General features: G+C 48.8%; 1 protein-coding gene across 1 annotated transcript in view; it reads left to right on the plus strand.

The window, feature by feature from the left end:
* Positions 1-27,635, plus strand: part of CASC3 (CASC3 exon junction complex subunit) — a 69,027-nt gene that overhangs the window by 18,362 nt on the left and 23,030 nt on the right. The window contains exons 4-12 of the mRNA XM_073572606.1: positions 4,580-4,729; positions 6,591-6,742; positions 6,865-7,044; positions 12,070-12,728; positions 14,827-14,888; positions 16,016-16,124; positions 16,204-16,302; positions 25,053-25,270; positions 26,014-26,136. Coding sequence (XP_073428707.1) covers positions 4,580-4,729; positions 6,591-6,742; positions 6,865-7,044; positions 12,070-12,728; positions 14,827-14,888; positions 16,016-16,124; positions 16,204-16,302; positions 25,053-25,270; positions 26,014-26,136 — 1,752 coding nt within the window. The remainder of the gene's footprint in view (positions 1-4,579; positions 4,730-6,590; positions 6,743-6,864; positions 7,045-12,069; positions 12,729-14,826; positions 14,889-16,015; positions 16,125-16,203; positions 16,303-25,052; positions 25,271-26,013; positions 26,137-27,635) is intronic.

Genomic DNA, 27,635 nt, shown 5'->3' on the forward strand with positions numbered 1-27,635 from the left:
ATTGCGCTGCTAAGGCAGCCGCTAATGCAGTCTCCATCAGAGAGCCCTATGGGTACGCAACTGGCGGGCAGATTCCACCTCCAAGAGATTAAATACTTTTCTGCCGTATCAAACTGGTCTCCTGTTTGGACAAGAAACTTGACCAGCTCATTTCTGACACTTCCGGGGGTAAGAGTAGGTTTATTCCCCAACAAGGGGCTGCCCGGCATTTTTCGGAATCAACAGCCGACTCGTTTTTCGACCTTTTTTCGCAACAGCTCCAGCTGGTCCTCCACAACCTTCTCTTCCAGATCAGGTCGTTTCCCGCGGGGAGACAAAGGTTCCCAGGTCTCTCACAGACCTAACCGCTCTTGGAAACCCAGGCTGACAGCATCTGGATCTAAGGAAGCAGATCCCATAGATCCTCTACTCAATGACTTGCTGTGGTATCCGGCAGACACCGACAAAGTAGGCGGCCGTCTGCTGTCATTCAGAATGGTTCAGCGGTTTTTATTCAAATCTTTCTTTGTGGTTCCAAAGAAGGAAGGAACGATGCGGTCCATACTGGACATCAGGCTGTTAAACCAGTTTGTCAAAGTACGGCAATTCCGAATGGAATTCCTCCGGTCGGTGTCGCCTCCATGCAAAAGGGGAGAGCCCCTATCATCCAGCAGTTCCTGCGTTTTGCAATTCGAGAAGAACACTTCTAGTTCGTTGCCTTGCCCTTTGGCCTTGCCGTTTGGTCTCGCCATCACCCCCCAGGGTCTATACCAAGGCCATGGCGGCTGTCATGGCCATTCTCCACGCTCGGGGAGTGGTGTTACTGCCGTATCTGGACGACCTGCTAATCAAGGGTCCATCCCTTCCAGCCTGCGAGAAATCCATGGATATCACAGATACTTTCTCGCCTGGGTCGGAAGATAAATTTCGAGAAGTCTTCCCCCAACACCGGTCCAGCAGATTACCCTTTTGGGAATGGTCTTGGACACTTCCCGCGGGTTGGTCATTCTCCCTCCAGAGAAGGTCTGAGGTTTGCAACAGGCAGCGTGGACTCTTTCCCGTCTGGCCTCATTCTTTTCGTTTCAGCATGAGCGTTCTCAGAAAGGTGGTGGCAGCAATGGAAGCAGTGCCATTTGCACAATTCCATCTCCGCCCTTTGCAACAAGCCTTGCTGTTGACTTGGGGCAAGAACCCGTCTTCCCTGGACCGTTGGTGCCTTCTGTCCCTACGGATCAGACAAGCCCTCAAGTGGTGGACACTGAAATCCTCCCTGAGTCAAGGGAGGTCTTTTCTCCCAGTACGATGGTTGGTGGTGACCACCGACGCAAGTCTTCTGGGGTGCGGTGTTTCGTCACCACACGGCACAGGGTCGTTGGTCAATTCGGGAGTCACGTCTCCCCATCAACATCTTGGAGATACGAGCGATCAAATTAGCCCTACTGAGTTTCCATCATCTCCTCGCAGGTCTCCCCATCCAATCCGACAACGCCACAGCTGTAGCGTATATTAACCGTCAGGGGGGTACTCGGAGCAGGATGGCCATGCACGAAGTGAGTCACATCCTCCATTTGGGCCTAGACCAACCGTTCGCCCATCTCAGCGATCCTCATCCCGGACATTTGGAATTGGGCAGCAGACTTTCTCAGTCGCCAAGCCCTTGCCTCGGGAGAGTGGTCTCTTAATCCGGAAGGCTTTCAGCAGATTTGCCTTTGTTGGGTCACTCCGGATGTGGGTCTCATGGCCTCAAGGCTATACAACAAGATTCCTCGATTCGTTGCTCGATCGTGCGATCCATGCGCCATCGGAGCGGACGCCCTAGTTCTGCCATGGCACCAGTTCCGGCTCCCGTACATCTTTCCCCCTCTCCCCTTGCTCCCGAGGGTCATCAAGAAGATCAGAGCAGAACGAGTACCAGTGATCCTAGTCACGCCAGATTGGCCGGACATGGTATGCAGAACTAGTACAACTAGTTGCCGACGTCCCTTGGCGACTTCCAGATCGCATGGATCTACTCTCTCAGGGTCCGATTTACCACCGGAACTCTGGGGCCCTGTCTTTACGGCGTGGCCATTGAATCCTGGATTCTAGCACAGGCTGGGTTTTGTCACGACGTGATTTCCACCATGATTAGTGCTAGGAAGTCCGTGTCCATGCGCATTTATCACCGCACCTGGAAAACCTTCTTTTCGTGATGCAAGGATCATGATCGATCCCCTCTAGTGTTTTCCATTCCCGCCATATTGGAATTCCTTCAGTCAGGATTAAAGTCAGGCCTTGCGCTTAGCTCGCTCAAGGGCCAAATTTCAGCCTTGTCAGTGCTATTCCAACGCAAAGTTGCCACCAAACTTCAGGTCAAGACGTTCATTCAGGGAGTTTCTCATGTAGCACTTCCCTAAAAGGCCATTCGGATCATGGAACCTTAACTTAGTTCTCGGGACCTTACAAGAGGCTCCTTTTGAACCGTTGCAGGACGTACCACTAGCTGTTGTCTCTTGGAAAGTGGTCTTTCTAGTGGCAATTACGTCAATCAGACGAGTTTTCAGAATTGGCGGCCCTGTCCAGCCGTCATCAGTTCCTGAATTTTCATCAGCACAAGACAGTTCTCAGGATGTCCCCGTCCTTCCTGCCCAAAGTCATATCCTCTTTCCATCTCTGAGGAAATTGTTTTGCCCTCCTTTTGTCCGGCACCGGTCCATCGCATTGAGAAGGCCCTCCACACCCTGGATGTGGTTAGGACTCTGAGACGGTACATCTCGCGGACGGCTCCCTTCTGCAAGTCAGATGCCCTGTTTCTACTTCCACAGGGGCATAGGAAGAGTCTAGCTGCTTCAAAAACCACGCTAGCCAGGGGGATTTGCTTGGCTATTCAGGAATCCTACCGTGTCCAGGACACACCTGTCCCAGCAAGGATTAAGGCACATTCTATCCGCTCAGTGGGCGCCTCTTGGGCCATTCGGCAACAGGCATCAGCAGAACAGGTCTGCAACGCTGCGACTTAGTCCAGCCTGCATACCTTTTACAAAACATTACCAAATTCATTCTCAGGCCTGTCCGCAAGGCTGCGACTTGGTCCAGCCTGCATACCTTTACAAACACTGCCTAATTTCATTCTTGGGCCTCTGCGGATGCAGGTCTTGGCAGACACATCCTGCAATTGGCAGTACCACAGTGTTGAGTCAGTGGTACATGGGGTATTAGCAGTTGTATGTTCCCCACCCAGGGTTCTGCTTTAGGCCGTCCCACTGTGTGTCCCCCAATGAGGCGTAGGAGAAATAGGGATTTTTGTGTACTCACCGTAAAATCCTTTTCTCCGAGCCAATCATTGGGGGACACAGCACCCACCCTGTTTGGCCTATTGGCTCACTGTAGCATTTTTAGGTTTTGACATTTATGATTGTCATTCGTTTAATGCTCCTACTGCTTTTTCACCGAACTGGGAAATTCCCAGCCAGCGAGAGGGTGTATACTGCAGGGGAGGAGTTAACTTTTTCTGTGTTTACTTAATGTGCTCATAGTGACAAGCAGCATAACACCCACTGTCTGTGTCCCCCAATGATTGGCTCGGAGAAAAAGGATTTTACGGTGAGTACACAAAAATCCCTATTTTTAGAACATGCGTTTTCATATGTTTTCATATTGCATGACAAATAAAAACACCTCTTGGCTAATTTTATGGAGTATAATGCGGTTATTTGAATTTTAATATTTTTGAAAATTTTATTTTTACTATGTTTAAGCCCTTTAAGGAACTTGCATCTGCCATCGTCCTATTGCTTATACTATATATTGCAAAACTGGAGTATATCGGGATATTGTGTAAATTTCAAACTCCTATGGAGCTTTATCTGTGGCTGAGCTTCGTAGGGGTACAATGATGGCAGCCGCGGGGGTCTTCAGTAGGCCCCTAGCTGCCATGACAGCCCATTTGTGCCTTGCAATCGTTGCACTTGGGCACCAACACATATTCACTTAAAGTGCTGATGTACACATAAAACAAGGGGAAAACTTTTGTGTGTTTTGACCAACACTTGCCCCCTTCCTCCTTCCAGAAAAAATAAACGAAAACAAAAGCCACATATCATGAAAGTGTTAATGCATCCTTACAACTAGTGATGAGCACAAGTGCTTGTACTAAAGTTTCCATAGGGTGCTCGGGTATGGACCGAGTGCCACAGATGCTAGAGTGACATATTTGAGTCCCTGTGGCCGCATGTTTCACGGCTGTTGGACCATCCTCGCATGTTTTGTTGCTGTCTAACAGACGTGAAACATGCTGCCGCAGGGACTGTAACATATCACTCGAGCACCCGCGCTACTCTGTGAATACCCAAGCACCCTAGGCAAAGTTTAGTAACGAGCACTTGCGCTTAATCACTAGCTGCAACCTATTCGCCAGCCCTGGTGCCATCCTTCCACTTTTTAGGAAGTGTTGTTAGTTATCTACATTTGCCAAAAGCACTTTTCTGATGCGACCGCAGGTGACATTGCTAAGAGAGGGTCTTGGTGTATGGATGTTATTTCAGGAGGACAGCAGGGTAATTGAGTTTAAGAAATGGATGTGATGGGGGAAGTGTGACGTATGAAAATTGTATCTATCCAGGAGGAAGAGGAGGCTCGTTACAGTGAGGATGATGCCCTTAAAACCACACTGAAATCGGAAAATAATGCCACTGAGACCCCTGCTCCAAAAGAGGAAAAGCCCAAGTCAAAGGGAGCAGTGACAGGGGAGCGTCAGAGTGGGGATGGACAGGTGAAAAATAACTTTTTTTTTTTTTTTTTCTAACATTGTTACTAGTGATGAGCGAGTATACTCGTTGCTCGTGTTTTCCCGAGCATGCTCGGATGTCCTCCGAGTATTTTGTCGTGCTCCGAGATTTAGTTTTTGTCGAAGTAGCTGCATGATTTATGGCTGCTAGACAACCTGAATACATGTGGGAATTCCCTAACAAACAGGCATTCCTCACATGTATTCAGCCTGTCTAGCAGCCGCAAATCATGCAGCTACGTCGACAAAAACTAAATCTCCAAGCATGCCAAAATACTCAGAGGACACCCAAGCATGCTCGGGATAACCCGAGCAACGAGTATACTCGCTCATCACTAATTGTCACGTCTCATTTTCCAAACACATATTAATCAGTCAACCATTAAATCCACCTGCCTTATATTGTATAAGTCCACTTGGCCTACTAACACAGCTGTGGACAGAGGAGCTCTGAAGGTGTCCTGTGCAATCTGTCACCAAGATGTTGGCATTTGAGATTTTGAACCTTCATGGATTGGATTTGTGTTTCCTGCACATCCCACAGATCCTCATTTGATTTGAGATCTGAAAAATATGGGGGGCCAAGTCTCCACTTTCTCCTACTGACAGAGGGCACAGCCATTTGGTAATGCTGCTGCCATGAAGGGTAGCACTTGGGTCTTCATCAAGTAGGTGCTGGTATGTGTGAAAGGTATCATCCACATGAATGCTAGGCTCCAAGTGTACCCTAAGAACGTTGAGCAGGTCACCACACTTATCCTCAGTTTGTCTTTTTCAAGTAATGCATCTTATTAACCCACGTTTACTTGGTTGTCCACATGATATTAATGAATGTTTACTGTTATGAATGGGTCACCGGGGAGGATGGCAGGAACAGGATAAGCCACCAGAAAACCAGAGAGGTTGGTAACTAAACAGATTGCAGACCCCTGATCCTATCCACACAACTAGCAGTAGCCGTGGAGCGTACCTACGATGCCCTAGACGCCTCGGCAGAGCCGGAAGGCTAACTAAGCCTAAAGCAAGAAAGGTGAAATCTAAACTGCCCCGGAGCAGACCCCAAAAGGAATAGATAGCCCCCAAACATATATTGTCGGTGAGACAAGATGAAACACAAACGCAGGCAGAAAAATAGACTGAGCAAATGATGGGGCCCAAACTGACTAGATAGGAAAGACACTGTCTGCAATCACGCAAAAACCCTGAAAAATCCAACACGTCTGATGTACAAAAAAACACTGAAGTCACACAACTTCGCCCCCACTATATCAGCACTCTGGTATGAGCTAGTAGCAAAGCAAAAGCGACCAATATAACGGGACTGAACAAACTGACACAGGCGGTAACATATGGATCGGTGGTCCAGCACAGCCCCCAGAGGAGCAAGCTGAGCCCGCACAACAAGCAAAGAGAGACAAAAACAGATCAAATGCAAAGGATTAGCAAATGAGCACTTAGCTGAACAATGCAGGATCAGGGCAGGAGACATCAGACCTCAGAATGCACAGGAAGGCAATCACCAGCAGGGATTGAAGGAAGTCTGCAGACTTAAATACTCCAATCAGTAACCCCAGACCTCCAATTGTCATCATCATCAGGTGGCAGACCTCTGTCAATCTGGCCAGCTCCACTACCTCCAGTAACCACCGGAGGGAGCAGGGGGAGCTTCGGCTCAGAAGTCTGAGCCAGGGAATTCACGACAGTTTACTTTCGGGCTAGACTATATAACCTACACCTTGACTGGAGCCACAGTCCTGAGATGATCCGTATTTCCCTTTATTCGCTTCACCTGCTATGTTATGTATTATGAGATTAATCTTCATTGCTTTACATATCCTATTCCTAGGAGAGCACAGAGCCAGATGAAAATAAGACCACCAAGAAGTCTCAGAAACGACTAGATGACGATGAAGACCGGAAGAATCCAGCTTATATTCCTCGCAAGGGACTCTTCTTTGAGCATGACCTGCGTGGACACACAAATGATGAGGAAGTCAGGTGAGAGCATCTGCTAATGGGATATTCGTCTGTGGTGTTTTTTTTTTATTTATTTATTTTTTTAAATGTGCTTTCACTGGCTGGAAAATCAATGTCATCACTGAATAGAATTTCTGTTTCAGGCCTAAAGGACGTCACCCTCGCAAACTTTGGAAGGATGAGGGTCGGTGGGAGCACGATCGGTTTCGGGAAGATGAGCAAGCTCCAAAGTCTAGAAATGAACTAATAGCTATGTACGGTTATGACATCCGGTCATGTAAAAATTCAGAAGAGATTCGCCCACGTCGACCAAGAAAGCCAAGGTGTGTTAACCACTATGTGTATATATATATTTCTCCTACGTTCCATTGGGGGACACAGACTGTCGGTGTTATGCTGCTTGCCACTAGGAGGACACTAGGTAAAAGGGAAAAAGTTAACTCCTCCCCTGCAGTATACACCCTCTCGCTGGCTGGGAATTCCCCAGTTCTTGCTTAGTGCCTGTAGGAGGCATTTGGCTTCAGACCTCACCGTTTTTATTTTTATTTTTGAATTTTCTGTAAATTTTTATTTTGTAATTAACAGAGTGAAGGGGGCGACGGTTCCTTTCTACGGCCCACTCTCCCCCGAACCAACAACAGGCAAGCACGCGGAGTATACCTCCCTGTACACTTTCCTGCGACGACTGGGGCTGATTCTTCTGGCGATGGTTCCTTTACGGTCCCGGTACCCCACACGGATTCGAGGGCAAGCGCGGAGCACACGGAGTGCATGGAGAAGACTTGAGCAGCGCTTTCACATGCCCTGAATCGGCCCCATAGCTCTCCGTCCCCCTGCCATAGGGTGGATCGATTGAGCAATACCCCTGTAACAACCCCTCCGACTCTACTACATCACCCAGGATCTTTTTTACCTTAGGATCTGAGATGGGATGAAACCTGCAGGCTCCTGGACAGCGCAGACGGCGCGAGCACCAGGTTGGAGGTATGGGGTCGGGTCCTGGTCCCTGGGAGAAGCGCTCACCGAGTCTCAGCGGCAGTATACCGGCTCCCCGTCGCGGCTCCCCCCTTCACCTGGCGCTCGTCGCGGGTAAGCCCAAAAATTTAGTCCCCGGCTTAGCGCTGCCGCCCACGTCTTTGGCGCCTCTCTCTGTACGGGAGGCACCCTGCTAGTCTCGGGGGCCATGTCATTAACCCCTTCTCTGCTTCTTGGGCTCTGTGACTGCTGTGGGGGTGCGCGCACGGATGGACAACTCCTAGTGACGCTACAGAGCCACTGATATTCATCCCAAGGACACAGCATCAGAACCACGGGTAAGCTGCATCTGCTTCTCTGCACATTCCCTGCAGTTGCAGCCCAGGCTCTGCTTGTAACCCTTGCAGGGACACTATGTCTCAATAAAAAGAGGCAAATTTGGGGCTACTAAGAAGCACACTGCTTTTTTTACCGCTTGTGCCACAAGACTGTCTTGCCCAGTGCCCAGACTAATCCGCTATGCACAGATTGAGACCCAGCTTGCGCTAAAACGCCATCCGCCGCCGCTGCAAGGTGTTCCTTCGTTTTATTCCCCTGAGTGGACTGCGTCCTTGTCATGGTCTGTGGAGTCACTGTCCAAGGCTATAGACTTCCTCCGGGAATCCTTTTTAAGTCAGAACGCGTCTTTTCCGCCCAAGGAGGGCTTTGGCGACAGCCGGGAACCATCCACCAGCAGGGGCTGTGCTCGTTCAGGGGATCCTCGGTCTCTAGAAAGTGGACCCATGACGCGTCCCCTAATCACGCTCGCGCTTCAGCAATCGGCGAGTTCTGCCTCTCGCTCTTCGAGAATTCGAGTCTGACACGTCAGTCCCTCAGAATCTCCCAAATGTCCTTGAGTCGCTGGATTCTCTTATAGAATCAGTCAACAAGTTTTCTGACGTTGGACGAGGAGGATATTCCCGCTCCGGAACACGTTATCTCCTTTAAGAAGACTAAACGTGGATGCAGGGTATTTGCCAGCCATCCGGAGTTTTACGGACATTGTCCAGAAACGAAGGAACCGACCACATAAAAGGTTCACAGGGCAAAAGCCTTTTGAGGCTAAATACCCCTTTGCTTCAGATCTAATGAAGGATTGGTTACAGTCCCCCTCGGTGGAGCCTCCTGTATTGTCTTGCTCCTAAAACGCTTCTATCCGTTTCTGAGGGCTCTTCAGTCAGAAACTCCCTCGATCGTCAAATTGGCTACCTCGCCTGTTCAGTTCTTGGAGCTTCAGGAGCTGCTCTTTTCCCTTTCGCGGCGACTTGAGTGGCTAAGGCAATGACCACTTGGGCAGAGGTCTCTTTTTTTTTTTTTTTTTTTTTTTTAATTCAACCTTTTCTTTATGGTTCTAAAGAAGTAAGGAACCATGCGACCCGTACTGGACTTCAAGCTGTTAAATCGGTTTTTCAAGGTACGGCGACTCCGAATGGAATTTCTCCTATAGGTTGGCCCCTCCACGTAAAAGGGAGAGTCCCTATCATCCATCGGTATCAAAGATGTTTACCATCACATCCCGACTTACTCGTCTCACCAGCATTTCCTGCGTTTTGCAATTCGAGAGGAACACTTCTAGTTTGTTGCTTGTCCTTCGGACTCGCCACCGCCCCCCAGGGCGCTCGGGGAGTGGTGGTACTGCCGTATCTGGACGACCTGCTGATCAAGGGTCCGTCCCTTTCAGCCTGCGAGGAATCTGTGGATATCACAGTAGATACTTTCTCGCCTGGGTCGGAAGATAAATTTCGAGAAGTCTTCCCCAACACCGGTCCAGCAGATTCCCTTTTAGGAAATGATCTTGGACACTTCCCGCGGGTTGGTTATTCTCCCTCCAGAAGAACAGGCAGCGCGGACTCTTTCCCGACCGGTTTCTTACTCCATACATTTTCAGCATGATATTTCTCGGAAGAATGGTGGCAGTGATGGGAGCATTCACATTCACACAGTTCCATTTCCACCCTTTACAACATGTGTTGCTGTTAACTTGGGACGAGAACCCATTCTCCCTGGACCGCCGGTTCATTCTGTCCCTGCAGGTCAGACGAGCCCCCAAGCGGTGGGACACTGAAATCCTCCCTGAGTTAAGGGAAGTTCTTTCTCCCAGTACGACGGTCGGTGGTGACCTTTGACACCAGTCTTCTGGGCTGGGTGCGGTTTTTTTCTTAGTTACCACACGGCACAGGGTCGTTGGTTAATTCGAGAGTCGCGTCTCCCCATCAACGTCTTGGACATTCAAGCGATCAGATTAGTTCTACTGAGTTTCCACCATCTCCTCGCAGGTCACCTCAGCAGGATGGCCATGCACGAAGTGAGTCACATCTTCCACTGGGCCGAGACCAACCATTTGCCCATCTCAACATTCCACACCCTGGGTGTGGACAATTGGGCGGTGGATTTTCTCAGTCGCCAAGGCCTTGCCTCAGGAGAGTGGTCTCTTCATCAAGACTAAACAACAAGGTTCCTCAACTCATTCCCCGATCGCGCAATCCATGCGCCATTGGAGCGGACGCCCTAGTTCTGCTATGGCACCAGTTCCGGCTCCCGTGCATTTTTCCCCTCTTCCTTTGCTCCCGAGGGTCATCAACAAAATCAGAGCAGAGGGAGTACCAGTGATCCTAGTCACACCAGATTAGTTTCGCTGGCCATGGTACACAGAACTAGTTCATCTAGTCTCCGACGTTCCCTGGCAACTTCCAGATCGCATGGATCTACTCTCACAGGACCCGATTTACCACCAGAACTCCGTGGCCCTGTCTTTGACGGCATGGCCGTTGAACCTGGATTTTTTTAGCACAGGCTGGTTTTTCTCCTGATGTGATCTCCACCATGATTAATGTTAGGAAGCCCGTGTCATGCACATTTATCACCGCACCTGGAGAACTTTCTCGTGGTGCAGGGACCATGGTCGATCGCCACTGGTGGTTTCATATTGGAATTCCTACAACCCGGATTAAGGTCTGGCCTTGCGCTTAGCTCGCTCACAGGGCAGATTTCAACCTTCTCAGTGCTATTCCAACGTAAAATTGCTACCAGGCTTCAAGTGAAGACATTCATTCAGCGAGTCTCCCATGTGGCGCTTTCCTATATTAAGGGCCATTGGAATCATGGGATTTTATCTTGGTTCTCGGAGCCTTACAGGATGCTCCTCCTGCCGCTTGCTATTCTCTTGGAAGGTGGTCTTTCTATCGGTAATTACGTCACAGACAAGATTAGGAATAGGCGGCCCTGTCCTGCCGTCCTCCGTTCCTGAATTTTCATCAGGACAAGGCAGCTCTCAGGACGTCCCCATCTTTCCTGCCCAAAGTTGTCTTCTTTTCATCTCAATGAAGAAATTGTTTTGCCTTCCTTCTGTCTGGCACCAGTCCATTGCATTGAGAGGGCCCTCCACACCCTGGATGTGGTTAGGGCTCTGAGACGGTACATCTCGCGGATGGCTCGCTTCCGCAAGTCAGATGCCCTGTTTGTACTTCCACAGGGGCATAGGAAGGGTCTAGCCGCTTAAAATACCACGCTAGCCAGGTGGATTTGCTTGGCTATTCAGGAATACTACTGTGTCAGGGACACACCTGTCCCAGCAGGGATTAAGGCGCATTCTACCCACTCAGTGGGCGCCTCTTGGGCCATTCGGCACCAGGCGTCGGCAGAACAGGTCTGCAACCCTGCAACTTAGTCCCAGCCTGCATACCTTTACAAAACATTACCAAATTCATTCTCCGGCCTCTGCAGATGCAGCTCTTGGCAGACGCATCCTGCAATTGGCAGTACCACAGTGTTGAGTCAGTGGTACATGGGGTATTATCAATTATATGTTCCCCACCCAGGGACTGCTTTAAGACGTTCCACTGTGTGTCCCCCAATGAGGCGTAGGAGAAATAGAGATTTTTGTGTACTCACCGTAAAATCCTTTTCTCCGAGCCAATCATTGGGGGACACAGCACCCACCTTGTTTGGCCTATTGGCTCACTGTAGCATTTTTAGGTTTTGACATTTAGAATTGTCATTCGTTTAATGCTTCTACTGCTTTTTCACCGAACTGGGAAATTTCCAGCCAGCGAGAGGGTGTATACTGCAGGGGAGGAGTTAACTTTTTCTGTGTTTACTTAGTGTGCTCCTAGTGGCAAGCAGTATAACAGCCACTGTCTGTGTCCCCCAATGATTGGCTCGGAGAAAAGGATTTTACGGTGAGTACACACATTTCTCCCCCCCCCCCCCCCCCCCCCAGTTACTGTTTTTGTGTGGAGAGGAGGGGAGTACCTGCTTGTTTGGTATTTTTTGTGCTCCAAGTTAGAAACTCTGTATTAAATAATTGCATTATAAGTGTTCAATGATCTTTGCAGGTATAGCAGTCCTCAAAGGGAAGACCAAGAGGAAAAACCTAATAGACCTTTACCAAACCGTTACCAAGAGTTTAATTCTGCCCCTCCACAAAGGGCCTACAACAATCGCAGTGTTCCAATTCACAACAGAACTCCTCCTAATAGGACCTACCCTCGGCAAGGATACAAAGATCACCGCTCTGCCAGCTACCCTCCAGACGATGACGCTGCCCCACATGCTCCTTCAGAGAGGAGGCAGGAGTATGGTGGTTATAGAGGGAGAAGCACGGAGCAGACTGCACCACAACCCAACGAAACGCCCACTGAAGCGCAAAGCAAAGCTGAACCAACTCCCGAGAAACAAGTAGAAGATACATCGCCTCCACCACCAGATCGACCTGTGGAGAAGAAGTCCTATTCTAGAGTAAGGAGGAGTCGCATTAAAGGGGGAGAAGCAGGAAAGAGCATAGATGACACTACATTCCCTGAATTGCCACCACCTCCTCAAATGCCTAATGAAGTGGTTCCCGAGCCCTCTCCTCAAATATCTGTAGTGAAGCCTAGTGGCTGGGAGCCTCCAGTAGAGGGCAGTGTGACAGGACTGGAACAGGAGATGTCACAGGTCAACATTTCTGATCAAAACTGGAGTCCTGGACAGTCGGCATACATTTCTGCCCGTGGTAAGGAGTTGTCCTGCATTGTGCTCATACCATTAGTATACAAGTTAACTATCTTTTGCTGTGATATTTAAGAAAGTACATTCCCCCTCACCCCTATGGTATTGATATGTCCTGTGTATGTTAGACTAAAATCCTTCACCTGTGCTGTTCATTCCTGGAGGTGGAAGCCTGCAAAGAAACAATGGACGTGCTTCGTGATGAGAGCTAGGGCACATAAAGAAATTAAATAGTCAGTTACTTGCTTCTATGGTTATGTGCCCCATATGCAAATGTCACCACCAGTGATTGTATTCGATTGATGGGATGTGATCATTGCAGAAACTGCAATAGTCCCTGAGAGGTGGCTCTTCAGCAACTGTGTCTTCAAGATATATGTTGCTTATTTCTTTATTTTATAGCTCTCCCCACTCCCTGCCAACCAAAAGGGGACTTTAGGGATTTTTTTACCGTGACCCACTCAGAAGTTAGTGATTTTGTTGGAAGAAGTCCTCTGGCTCCATTTAATACCTGTCTAGCTTCTATTGTAGCTTCAACGCAAAGCATCTCAGTGGGATTTTTGTGTAAGGCCGGGGTCACACTGGCGAGGAATACAGCCGAGTGAGAGGCGCTAAAAGCACGCATTAGACACGGACCAATGATTCTCTATGGGGTCACTCGCACCAACCGTATATTTCTCATCCGTATTCTAGGCTCCGTGCCAATCGCAGCATGCTGCGATTGTCAGCGTACTACAGCCGTAGTACGCCAATGCAAGTCTATGGGTGCGCAAAAAATACGGATTACACACGGACCACACATGTGACTTGCAAGAAATACGCACCCGGTGTCTTTTAGCAAAGTCGGCATTTCAGTGCGCTGTACAGTAAACTCACACTGACAGGTTTAATAAAGAAAGAATAGATATATACACATAGAATGAAAATAAATATATATATATATATATATATATATATATATATATATATATATATATATATATATATATATATATACATTCTATGAGTCCATATCTATTCTTTGGTTTGTGTTATAAAACCTGTCATAGGGCTCCATTATATGTCCATTTTGCAAGGTGACAAGAAAATCTCGCCATACGGATTACATACGGATGCTTACTTGCGCAAAATACGCGACCACACCTTGATCACGGATGACATACGGAGCACTGTTTAGGGGCCATTCATCCGTATTACGCATGTAAAATACTGACCGTATTTTGCGTTGGTTAGTGTGACCCCGGCCTAATGCTCTCTATATTCACGCACATCATACACTTAGATTTTCTTTCCAGATTTGTGAGTGGAAAATCTTCAGCTGATAACATTAGGGGCATTAACCAATCTCGCCCAGAAGAAACTCCCTGCCCCAGACTCTGCATAGGCATAGTTGAAGTTGGAGCCCTGATCCAATGATGCACAGCATTTTCCATTCATGGTGATAAGGGCTTTGTGAACAAATCTCATCTACACAATACAGAAAATATCTGCAGCCCAAATTGGCATACTGCCTATGTAAAATTCACAGCAGCAGTCAATTTATGTGGCAGATCTTCACCATGGATTTCACCATTTATCATGCAAAGGATGAAGTCTGTTTTGTAATGCATTTGCAGATTTTGTTTTGCTGCGGGTGGGCGAACATTAAGCCCAATTTATCAAAGTGTTTATGGCACAATTCTGTTGTGTAATAAAGAGGAAAAAAAACTTCAAGTCCCAAATTTTTGGCACAATGCAAGGCTGACTTTCAGTGTTCTTGCACTAGTTTTTCCCAGCTCTGACAAAGTGGGCAATGATGGGTTGGGCCGGGTAATGTCAATTCCTGCTCATTAAAGATTTGTGGTGTGGTACACAGCAGTTTTCAGATCAGATGCGCTGGATTCATTAAGAGGTAAGTGCTCCTTAATGAATTAGAAGCATCTGACACCAGCACATTTCCTCATCAAGACTGGCACGAACACCACTGGTCTTGATGAATTGGGGCCATAATGTTTTGGAGGAAGTGTGGCAATAACTGACAGATTCCATAATGTAATTTGGCATAAACATTTATTTATTTTTCTTAATCAATTGACTAGACATTTGTCATTTACCTTTACCAGGAATTCCAAATCACATTCACATGACGGGTGGCCCACCTCAGTACAATCGCATGGAAGGAATGGTAAGTAACCTTGGATCACATCAAGCCTGGTTTTATTTTAACCCATTAGTAATCAGGCTTTGTTTGGGTCGTAAAGGGGTTGTCCACTACTAGGACAACCCCTTCTTAAACAAAATGTTCGGCACCCATTAAAATAGACCTATACTCTCCTCCCATGCTGGCTCCGTTCCACCAGTGTCGGCACTTGCAGTCCCTGGGCTGTGCTGCGGTGAAATGATACGTGATGTCTGGTTCCCAATCACCGCTGGTGTCACTGTCTCCGCCTTCAGACAAAGTTAACATGCAGTGGATTTCTGTACTCTAGCTGATCTTGGACTTCATGTTCATTTCTAAACACCCATATATGGATTGGTGGTAGAGATCTAGGTACCTGTATCTGTGCTGGTGGCTTTTGTTTTTTGTTTTTTTCTCTTTAAGGATAAGTTGTTTGTTTTTTCTTTCTATTTTTTGTTATTTTATGTTATTTTATAAATTCCTTATTGGAGAGAAGCAAATCCATCTTCATCCACAGCATCCAATCCTGGCAGTTGCAGTAGGCGCTTGATAGTATGACAGCCGCCCTCCTGACACACACTGATTCATACAAAGGGGCTGTAAGGTTATCAATATGAGATTGGTGAGGAATCGGCACCCCACTGCCATATGTTAAAGACTTACGGAGGGGAACCCCATAACTTTTTCCAAAGTAGTGGCTGCTGTCGGGTAATGCAGATCAGCTCCTATCCATTTGTGTTTCCCTATCCTCTGACCTCATAATGATGGACTTATTGGTTAATGCTATGAACCGTTACTCAGTTTTGACAACTGCATTGCAGTTCCTCAACAGCCTTTTATATCTTGGATGCCATCTTGGGCCTCCTAGTTTTCTACCAGTATCAAGACTAATTCTTTTCTGTACTAGCATGATGGGGGAAACGCCGGTAAGAACCTCAACACAGAAACATTGGCATAAACTGCAAGCAAAATATTCATTGACTCAACGATCAATACTTCCTTGCACTCTGCGACCTCCCAACACCTGAAGGCCGCATGTGTAGCGGGATAGCCCAGCATTAGTACTTCTAAATATACGCATTGCTATGTGACTGGGTAAACTTTTTTTTTTTTTTCCTCCCCTATTCTTCTAGGGAGTTCAAAGTGGACGTGTAAAGCGATATTCCTCCCAGCGTCAAAGACCTGTGCCAGACCCTGCTCCTATGCACATCAGCCTTATGGAAGGACATTACTATGATCCACGTGAGTATCAATAAAGGTTTTCAAAGTCTCCTTTTTTTTTCTATACAGCTCAGACATTGTTTTCTTTTTTTCTGTGCAGTCCAGTTCCAGGGACCAATATACACTCATGGGGAAAATCCTTCTTCTATTCCCCCCCAAGGGTTGATTGTACAGCAAGAAATGCACCTTCCTCACCCAGGTACTGCCAGTATCTTAATATATGCTCTGCAGTGATTGATTCTGTGATGTATAGTTGTGGACCCTCCTTTAAGCAAAACGAGCAAAAAAAAACAAAACCTTTGTTGAAAATGTTCAAGATGAAGGCGCCCTTTCACTAATGTTAAGGCCCCGTCACACACTGTGAGATCGCTGATTTTGTGACGCCACAGCGATCTCGTCAGTGGGCAATTTTTTGATCGCTGGTCTCCCGCTGGCCAGCACGCATCGCTGCATGTGGCAGCGAGAGACCAGGGATCAGCGACGCTGATTTCTAATGTAAACATCGGGTGTCCAAGAGCCGCGGCTCCTGGATACCCGATGTTTCATTAGAAGCCAGCTTGCTCGCTGGTCCTGATCGCTCGCTGGTCCTGATCGCTCGCTGGTCCTGATCGCTCGCTGGTCCTGATCGCTCGCTGGTCCTGATCGCTCGCTGGTCCTGATCGCTCGCTGGTCCTGATCGCTCGCTGGTCCTGATCGCTCGCTGGTCCTGATCGCTCGCTGGTCCTGATCGCTAGAGGGGCTGTCTAACGATGTCCCAGCGATCCCATCCATGTCGGATCGTTGGTGGGATCGCTGGGACATCGTTATGTGTAACGGGGGCTTTAGACAGTGGGGTGGCTGTAAAAAGCTGTTTAGTTTTCGTTGATGCCTAAAACAGACTCCTCAGTGATCTATACGGCACTCTGGTCATATATGCAGCACTGTGCAAAAATGTTCAGGCAACTGTGGAAGCAAAATATTGCAAAGTAAGAACACTTTAAAAAAAAAAATATAAGGGTTATTTCTGTTTTTGCGTTTGTTTTTCCCTCCCCTTCTTCCCAGAGCCATAGCGTTGTTATTTTTCATCAATATGGTCATGTGAGGGCTTGTTTTTTGCAGGCAAGTTGTACTTTCGAATGACACCATTGCTTTTATCACATTGTGTACTGGCAAATAGGAAAAAAAATCTAGGTGTGGTGAAATTGCAAAAAAAGTGCAATCCCACACTTGTTTTTTGTTTGGCTTTTTTGCTAGGTTCACTAAATGCTAAAACTGACCTGCCATTATGATTCTCCAGGTCATTACGAATTCGTAGACGTCAAACATGTTTAGGTTCTTTGTTATTTAAGTGGTGAAAAAAAAAAAAGCATCATTTTCTGAGACCCATTTTTCTCCTTCGCCTCATTGGGGGACACAGATACTGTGGGTGTATGCTTCTGCTGCTAGGAGGCTGACACTAAGTGAAAAAAGAGGTTAGCTCCTCCTACGCCGTATACACCCTCGCCCCCATTGCGGGCGGAACTCAGTTTTTTGCTTAGTGTCCATGGAGGCACACGTCTGTTTTTTTTGTTTTTTTTTTCTCCAGACTTTTTTCTTTTTCCCATGAAGATTAGACAGGGGCAACGGATCCTATTGAAAGGGTCCGATTTCCCCAAACCAACAACGGGCGAGCACGTGCGAGTGTCGCCTCCACGTATCCTCTCCCGCGTCGTGGGACACAATGCCGGACTTAGCCCTGACCACCCCTAGGTATTGAAACCATGGGCTGTACAGAGGCACAAGACTAGTCTGTGCAGCCCCCACTGCTCCACCAATGCTGAGACTGCGGTGCTGCAAGGTGGCGGACGGTCCCTCTCCTCACCCCCTGAAGAGGTTAGACGGAGCTAGGGTGCCTTCAGGAAGCTGAAGAGGATCGTCGGTGAGGAGAGGACCTGGGAGGGCTCCTGTGAAGATCGGGGCTGGAGCCCTTAGCTGGGAGGCCACCGGCCATTCAGGGCTGAGCGTGACGGCATCGTCAGGCGGCGTGGCATCAGCCCGCGCCAGTAAACAGCGCCATGGAGGTCCGCGCCGCCCCCCCTCCCCGTCGGGCAGGGGATAAAATTGAGGCCGCGGCTTTAGCCGGAGCTAGGCCACGGCCGGAAGTTCCGCCTCCGGGCCCCGCGTCACTTCGGCGGCTTGCCCCGCACTGGGCGGTGGCGAATAAATTTAGTCCCCGGCTTCGGAGCGTGGCTAGGCCGCAGAGCCGAAAGTACCGCCCCTGGAGCGGTTCATATGCTGGCAGCCCGCCCCACAGCTGTGGCGTGCGATTTTGGATGTGGGGGCGCAGGACTGGGGTAAGTGCTGCCCGAGAGGCCACGCTACAGGAAAAACTAGGTGCTATCTCCTTCCCCCCCCTCCCCAGCAGCGGACAGATACAGCATGTCTGAAAAACCAAGGATGCACACGTTTTTTTACGCTGCATGCATCTCTTGTCAGGCTGCGTTTCCGCGGGCGCAGAGCAAGCAATTATGCGACGCCTGCAAGTCCAAACGCGCTCAGGAGCCCTCCCCTGCGACCGCGACCAATGTGCCGAACCCCTCGGAGTGGGCCCTATCACTGTCACAGTCCATGGCGTCGCTTACAAGGGCAATCGAGTCCCTTCAGGCCCCAGATAAGGGCAGGGACAATGGCTCGCTGAACTTAGAGGGAACCTCCAGCTCACACGAGCCTCCGGCCTGCAGGGGCAGCTCTCATTCCAGGCAGACCCGGGGGAAACGAATCCACGCGGTGTCGCCCAGTCCATCCGGTGCCCTGGCATCCGTAAGCTCTGCTTCTCGCTCCCCGTCACCAGTGGTTGATAGCGAGCAGACCTCAGATTTCGAATTAGACGAGCCTCTTGACCTGGACACGTGAAACAGTGGACAGCCTCATAGAAGCAGTCAATCAGACCTTGGGGATTGAGGAAGATCCCGCAGTGGCTATGGGGCATAAGGTGGCATTTAAGCGAGTAAAGCGGCCGCACAGAATTTTTTCCTCACCTCGAGTTTGAGGACATAGTGCAGCGACACAGAGAACGGCCAGACAGGCGTTTCTTGGGCCAAAAGGCACTCGAAACAAGGTATCCATTTGCCCCGGACCTCCGTAAAAATTGGACGGAATCTCCGATGGTGGATCCACCGGTTTCGCGCCTAGCCACTAAAACCCTGTTATCCGTACCTAGTGTTTGCTCTATTAAGGATCCCACGGATCGCCTCATAGAGAGCTTAGCTCGCTCAGTATATGAAGCTTCGGGTCAGCACTCGCTCCCTCGTTCGCAGCAACTTGGGTAGCCAAGGCTATCATCTCATGGTCAGAATCGTTAAACAAGGTCGCGCAGGTGCAAGATCTACCTGCAGAGATATCGGAGATCGCGAGTCAGATGGCGATGGCCGGAGACTACGTAATCAATGCATCTTTGGATGCGGGCAATTGCTCGGCACTTGCTGCCGCTAACGCAATTTCTATCAGAAGAGCTCTATGGTTAAGAATATGGGGGCTGATTCTACTTCCAAGAAGTCCTTGACTTCTCTGCCTTATCAGTGCGGCCGTCTTTTCGGAGAGAAGTTGAATCAACTCCTCTCCGACTCCACAGGAGGAAAGAGCGGGTTTCTCCCTCAACAAAAGGTCACGCCGTTTTTTCGTCACCCGTTTCAGGCACGTTTTCGGGCCTTTCGCAACCCCGGGTGGACCACAGCGGCCAACTCCGCCTCTTCAGGCCGCCCCAACCAGGATAGGGAGCGGTAGGTCTCATAGAGCCAACCCATTGGGGAGAATGCGTGCTCAACAGCCCAGATCGAGGGGATCCAGTTCCCAAAGATCGTCAGCCAAATGACTCGAGGCGTTTACCAGACGACAACAGCAGGGTGGGCCGCTGCCTACTCTGGTTTCACCACGTCTGGTTCAGTGTCGCACGCGACGCATGGGTAAAGGAGTTGGAGTCCTCAGGTTACAAAATAGAATTTGTCAGGTACCCACCAAGACGTTTTTTTTTCGTTCTCCTCTTCCCAGGGTGGATGCCCAGGCAAGAGCTCTATTAGGAACCATCGAATCGCTCCAGCACAACGGGGTCATTGTTCCTGTACCAGAACACGAAAGAGCTCAGGGCCTCTATTCCAACCTGTTTGCGGTTCCCAAAAAAAACGGGTCTGTCAGACCTGTTTTGGACTTGAAGCTTCTGAACAAATTCATAAGGATCAGGCATTTCCGGATGGAGTCCCTTCGTTAAGTCATATCGACCATGGAGCAGGGAGAATACTTGGCCTCGATCGACATCCAGGACGCATATCTGCATATTAACATTTTTCCTCTTCATCAGAGGTTCCTACTCTTCGCCATCAAAGGTCGACATTTTCAGTTTGTAGCGCTACCCTTCGGGCTAGCCACGTCTCCCAGAGTGTTCACAAAGGTTATGGCAGTTGTCATGGCCATACTGCATTCTCGAGGCATAGTCGTCTTGCCTTACTTGGACAACCTATTGGTCAAGGGCCCTTCAATACGGGCATGCGAGGAAAATGTCAACATCACGCTAGATACTCTTGCCCGCTTAGGGTGGTTGGTCAATGCGAAGAAGTCATCCCTTGTGCCAGCTCAGAGGATTTCCATCTTAGGAATGATCTTCGACACTTGCCGAGGGTTGGTAATTCTCCCTCAGGAAAAAGCCCTAGCGCTCCGGCAGGGAGTTCGGACTCTTCGCCAACCAGTCCCTCATACCATTCGTTTCGGGATGAGGATTCTAGGAAGAATGGTGGCAGAGATGGAAGCGATAACGTTCGCTCAGTTCCATTTTCGCCCCCTGCAGCACGCTCTGGGACAAGAATCCTTTCACGCTCGATCGGCGGTGCCGACTGACCTCTCAAGTCAGGCAGTCGCTCGGTTGGTGGATAACCAGTTCCTCTCTAACCCAGGGGAAACCCTAACCCCAAGACCATTGGTTGGTGATAACAACTGACGCCAGTCTCCTCAGCTGGGGAGCGGTGTTTCGCCACCACACGACCCAGGGACGGTGGTCGCCACAGGAGGCACGCCTCCCGATCAACTTATTGGAGATACGAGCAATTTGCCGGCTCTGCAGAAGTTTCATCACTTCTCAGCAGGCCGCCCCGTCCGGATCCCATCGGACAACGCCACGGCGGTGGCTTCCATAAATCACCAAGGGGGCACCCGCAGCAGAGCAACTATGCGCGAGGTTGGGCATATTCTTCAGTGGGCCGAGGCAAACCACTCGGTGATTTCGGCAGTCCACATCCCGGGCCTGGAAAACTGGGCGGCAGACTTTCTCAGCCGGCAGGGTTTTGCGTCCGGAGAGTGGTCACTACATCCCGAGGTCTTCCAGCAGATTTGTCAGCTGTGGGGAACTCCGGATGTGGACCTGATGGCGTCCAGAGTGAACGCCAAGGTGCCCACATGTTGCTCGGGCCAGGGACCCGCAAGCAATTGCTGTGGATGCGTTGGTTCTGCCATGGAACCAGTTCAACCTCCCATATCTATTTCGCCCGCTGCCACTACTCCCGAGAGTCATCGAGAGGATCAAGACGGAAGGGGTTGATACGCAGATCTAATGCGGCTACTCTCCGACGTTCCTTGGCAGCTGCCAGAGCGCCAAGATCTGCTTTCTCAAGGGCCGATTTGCCACCCAAACTCAGGGGCCCTGTGTTTGACGGCATGGCCGTTGAATCTTGGATTCTAGCCCAGGCAAGGTTTGGGAGCAAGGTGGTCGCTACAATGGTTAGCGCCCGGAAGCCTGCTTCAGCACGAATTTACCAAAACACCTGGAAGGTGTTCTTTGCTTGGTGCCAAGGCCGGAGTGTTTCTCCGCTAAGATTCTCGATTCCTAACATCTTGGCCTTTCTCCAGTCGGGACTAGACACGGGCTTGGCCCCAAGTTCCCTCAGGAGACAAATATCGGCCTTATCCGTACTGTTCCAGAGCAGAATTGCTACCAATTTGCAGGTGAAGACTTTCATCCAGGGAGTCTCCCATTTGGTACCTCCCTGTAAGGCGCCTATGGACGCCTGGGACCTTAATCTGGTCCTAAGTGTTCTGCAGGAAGCTCCATTTGAACCACTTCAGGATGTCTCTTTGAGGTACCTTTCCTGGAAAGTGGTGTTCCTAGTGGCCGTCTCTTCTATCAGGCGGGTTTCAGAGCTGGCGGCCCTATCCTGCCGAGTTCCGTTCCTCTTTCCATAAGGATAAGGTGGTGCTCAGACCAGCCCTTCCTTTTTTTTGCCGAAGGTCGTGTCCTCTTTTCAAATTAATTAAGATGTTGTTTTGCCTTTTTGTCCAGCAGCGGTGCACAGTGTGGAAAAGGCTCTTCACACGTTAGACCTGGTAAGAGCCCTCCGGAGGTACGTGTTGAGGACGGCGCCCTTTCGTCAGACGGACACGCTGCTCGTGCTCCCCGAAGGGCGCAGTTAGGGACTCGCTGCCTCAAAATCGACCATGGATTCGTTTGACTATTCAGTAGTCCTACCACATTAGAGGCGCGCCGATTTCAGCAGGGGTCATAGAGCACTCTACTCGGGCAGTGGGCGCCTCTTGGGCACTTCGGCACCAGGCTTCAACGGAACAGGTTTGCAAGGCAGCAACCTGGTCCAGCCTGCACACATTTACCAAACATTATAATATCCACACTCAGGCCGCGGCGGATGCGAGCCTGGGTAGAAGGATTCTCCAAGCAGCGGTGGCGCACCTTTAAACAAGAGGTGCATGTAGCTTGGATCGGTGAGTCAATCTCCCACCCAGGGACTGCTTTAGGACGTCCCACAGTATCTGTGTCCCCCAATGAGGCGAAGGAGAAGCATGGATTTTTGTGATAAACTCAGCGTAAAATCCTTTTCTCCGAGATGCTCATTGGGGGACACAGCAGCCACCCTATTAGCCAGTTGGCTCTTGTTTTATTTATTTAATATGCATTTACTTATTTGATATAAGGGTGGTGGTGGTTTTTTTTTTTTTTTTGGACATCATGTACCTGTATTAAGGCTGATTTTGTTGTCCTCCTACTGCTTTGGCGACAAACTGAGTTCCACCCACAATGGGGGCGAGGGTGTATACGGCGGAGGAGGAGCTAACCTCTTTTTTTTCACTTAGTGTCAGCCTCCTAGCGGCAGAAGCATACACCCACAGTATCTGTGTCCCCCAATGAGTGTCTTGGAGAAAAGGATTTTACGGTGAGTTTATCACAAAAATCTCCATGTTTCGGGATCTAAGGCTGGGTGTGGGTCTATTTTTTTTTTTGTGCGCCTAGTTTACATTTTTATTGACATAATTTTTGGCTAAAAATCTTGATAGATTGAGCGATTCTGAACTCGGCAATATCAAATATGTGTATTTTTCTATTTATTTTTTGTTTTATTTTGGATGGGGCAAACGGAGAAGAGTGATTTAAACTTGATGTGCCAACCCATCGGTGACCCTCGGTCTTGTGACACAGGCGCCGAAGAGCGGAGCGAATAAGTGCATCTGGTTTGCGTGAGTTAAATGCCGCTGTCAGTGATTGACAGCAGCATTTAATTAACAGCTGATTAGATCAGCTGTCATGTGCAGGAAAAGATGTGAGCTCCATGCCGGAGCCTGCAGCAAACAGGGAGGTGACATGTAACGGACACTGGTTGTCAGGTCATTAAGGGGTTAATGGTTTTATCAATTTACAACATACAAAATGAATTGGCAAAAGAGAAATCTAATTCAGTCAGTATTTGGAGAGACCACAATTTTGCCTTGAACACCGCATCAATTCTTCTAGGTACACTTGTACAAAGTCAAGAATTTTGTTGGACTATAGTCGAGTCTATAAGTGGCCAATTATATAAACGGGCAATAGTGATCATCAATTTCATACGTAGGTTGAAACAGTCATTAAATGAAGCAGAAATGGCTGTATAATGAGGCTTAAACTTGGGTTAGGAACTGCCTAACACTGTTAAAGGTGAGATTGTGGAAGACCATTTTCATGTCACAGGTCATACACCAAGACTGAGTACAGCAATATGATTCAAGGTAGTTCTACTGCATCAAAAGGGTCTCTCCCAGGCAAAGATTTCAAAGCAGACTGAGGATTTATAATGTACTGTTCAAGCTCTTTTGAATTGGCAACAAAAAATGGGCAACTTTGAAGACTATAGATGTAGTTGTTGACCAAGGAAACTTTGTGCAGCAGGTTGAAGATACAACTTGCTTATTTACCATCGCTATGGGAAGATGTCCAGCAGTGTCGTTGGCACCTTCCAGCAACCACTGTGACCCAACTACATAAGTCTATTGCTTTGAAAAATGTGACCAAAAATTTTGGTTTTTTTTGTGGAAGAATTGCAGCCTAAAAGTTATAACTTCGATTTGTAAACAACTGACTCAAGTATGCAGGAAAAAATAACAATTTGGGTGCAAAAAAAAAATTGCAGCAGGTGCTGTGGACTGCGGAGTCAAAATGTGAAATATTTGTCTGTAACAGGAGGCAGGTTGTTCACAAAAGGACTGGGGAGCGATACACTGAGTGTCTCCAGGCCTCAGTGAAGTAAAGTGAAGTCTGCGTTTCAGCAAATTGAGTAAGGGGTTTGATTATGATTAATGGTGTCCTCAATGCTGTGCAATACAGACAGATATTTATCCATCTTTCGATACCATCAGGAAGATGTCTGGTTGGCTCCAAATTTATTCTGCAGGAAGACGTTAGGAACTATATTTTATATGTGTCCATACTTGTGACTGTTGTTGCAGCTTAGCCTCATCTATGTCTGCTTCGTACATCCCAAGAAATAACATTCATTTTCATCCTCGGTATGAATTGAAATTCCAGGATTCCCTACTAAAGGAAGATTTTGGCAAGTGCACCAGTAATTTTTTTTTTTACCCTGGTGGTTCAGTGTTGCTAGAAATGTTATAATTCAACTTTGTTAATAGTGACTTTACCCTCACCCAGTGATACAGGATAATTTAGTCTGTTATGTATTTCAGGTTTGCACCCGCACCAGCCTGCTGCTCCGATGCCTACCCCAAACCTTTACCCAGGCCCAGTTTCTATCCCACCTGGACAGCCACCTCCTCAACAGTTATTGCCTCCTCCCTACTTTCCTGGCCCTCCTAGTGTTATTAATTTTGGAAATCCAACCTACCCCTATCCTCCACCAGGAGCCCTTCCTCCACCTCCGGCTCATTTATACCCTAATGCACAGGTAAGCTGATGTAAAATATTACCATTCAAACCACACACTCAAGTGTACACAAGGCTGAGCACCGATGAGATCCATAATAAAATTACTTTTAGTGAAACAAAAATTATTAAAAAGTGAAAAAAAAAAAAGCAGCACGTCCTACAGTGGACGCTAGTGTGGCAACAAATATGAACCACATGTGCAATCCAGATAATATAGGATATATCAATATGTAGATGGGGTAGTAGAAAAGTTCTGTGACCCCCCCCCCCCCCCATCTAAAAATGATTCCTAGTATGCACCTGGGGTCAAAATACCTAGAAAAAGGTCTAACTGGTACTTATCTAATACACAAAAAATACACACAAGCATCAATCCCAATACTATCAACGATCAAGAGAGGGTTGTAGAATTTCACATGTCATACCAGTGAACAAAGAAGATAGCAAGAGTTAAGTGTGATTTATGCGGACAGATGGTTGAGGAGGAACTATTGAAATCCACCCTATATATGCAAGTGAAGCCTACCATGCCAATTCTTCTGTGAAGAAAGTCCCTTTAGAATAATAAGAGTACCTGTGTATAGATATGGTGGCAGACTCCAGGAATCATGAATGGCCAGCTATAGCGTCCCCTCACCCCGACGCGTGTTTCGTCGCCAGCTTCATTTGTATAATATTAGTCTGAATACATCAAACACATTAATGAGTTGTTTTTATGCATAATTAATACAGTGTTATTTGTTTTAAATTTGGACCCTCTAGGCCCAGTCCCAGGTATATGGAGGGGTAACGTATTATAACCCTGTACAGCAGCAAGTTCAGCCGAAGCCTTCACCGCCACGACGCACATCACAACCTGTCACTATAAAACCACCACCACCAGAGGTAAAGTGTCTGAGATTAGGTGACATTTTCCCTTCATTCTGTTCTATCATTAGTCTGTGATTATGGTCTACTAACTGCTTTCTGACCGCCTCTATGCTTTTAAACGTCCCGGTGGTCCAGCTTCTACTCTGCAGTCACTGCATAAGAGCGCGGTTACGCATGATCGTAAGCTGTGGGTAGGAGTGATCTCGCTGTCTCTGACACCATAGAGAAGGCAGAGATGGTTTATTACCATCTGCTTTTATTACCTCTTTGCTTGTAAAAAATAATTGTTAAAGAATGGAGAACAAATTTTTTTAAAATATATTTTAGTTGGCCTTTGTGGTAATCTAACAAATCAAAAACACTTATTTCTCTTTCGCCTTATTGGGGGACACAGAGACCATGGGTGTATGCTGCTGCCACTAGGAGGCTGACACTATGCACAAAAAAAGGTTAGCTCCTCCTCCGCAGTGTACACCCCACCGACCGGCAGGAAGTTCCTCAGTTTAGCTTAGTGTCAGTACGAGGTGGACACGGGTCTTTTATTAGACCCATATCTACCTCGTCGTGCGTCGTTCCTTTACAGGTTTCGGAGGGATACGGAGTGAACAGTCACATCCGTACTCCCACAAAGAGACTATGAGTACGGCGTGTACTGCCACCCCGTATCCTCATAGGTCTCCGCGGCAGGACCAGGAGCCTCGCACAGGTGCGTGCCAGCTATACGGACGGTCCTTGCCCCCCGCCTCCCACCATCTCGCCTACCAGAGCCTGACGGTTGGACGAGGCGTCGATTCCTTAAAGACGACAGACAGCGTGGGATTCTCAGGTACCTTTATTGTGGCCCCCGGCCTGGGTGATTATGCGGCCTAACGGTCCCCCGGCGTTTTCATCCTAATGCGGTCGCCAGGGGACCACGGTAGGGCCTGCACGCCCGCTTCTCCCCACGGTCGCCGCATCCATGAAGGCCCCTTTTCTTTCGGGCCTTGTTCTGTGCCCCCCCCCCCCCCGTTTCTTCTTCATCCCGGCAGGGGTATACAGGGGTCGGGCTGTGGGAAGCAGGGACGCGGCCCGGGGTCGCGGCCCGGGGTTGCGGCACGTCTTCCGCGCCGACCCCCTGCTGACAGGCGGCCGGCGCTATTAATTTAGGCCCCGGCTTCATCTCGGGCCTACCGCTGCGTCGCGGCCACGCCCCCTGCCCCTTTCTTCTAAGCGGGCTTCTCTCCCGCCCGTCCTAGGCCTTCCCAGCCCCCTTGCCTCACACCAGCCTGCTATTGGACAGCGGGCGGTGCTAAGGGGATCTCTGCGGCGAGCTCCGCCCTTCTTCTCCCTCTGGCAGCGCGCCCTTTCCCTGGTGGTCGCCATCTTCTCAGCCTGCCAGCCGGACCTCATTCGCTGCCGGATTTCGGTCGCTGGGCCTTTTTTCAGCCGGATTGGCCTGGCCTCATCCTGCAGCCAGATCAGAGAGCGTCGCCCTTGGGGACACCGGACCGTGAGTAGCTCTGCACCTGCAGACT

The sequence above is a fragment of the Dendrobates tinctorius genome, unplaced genomic scaffold, assembly GCF_039654945.1.
Source record: "Dendrobates tinctorius isolate UK_male_01 unplaced genomic scaffold, ASM3965494v1 ptg000032l, whole genome shotgun sequence".
Lineage (NCBI taxonomy): Eukaryota > Metazoa > Chordata > Amphibia > Anura > Dendrobatidae > Dendrobates > Dendrobates tinctorius.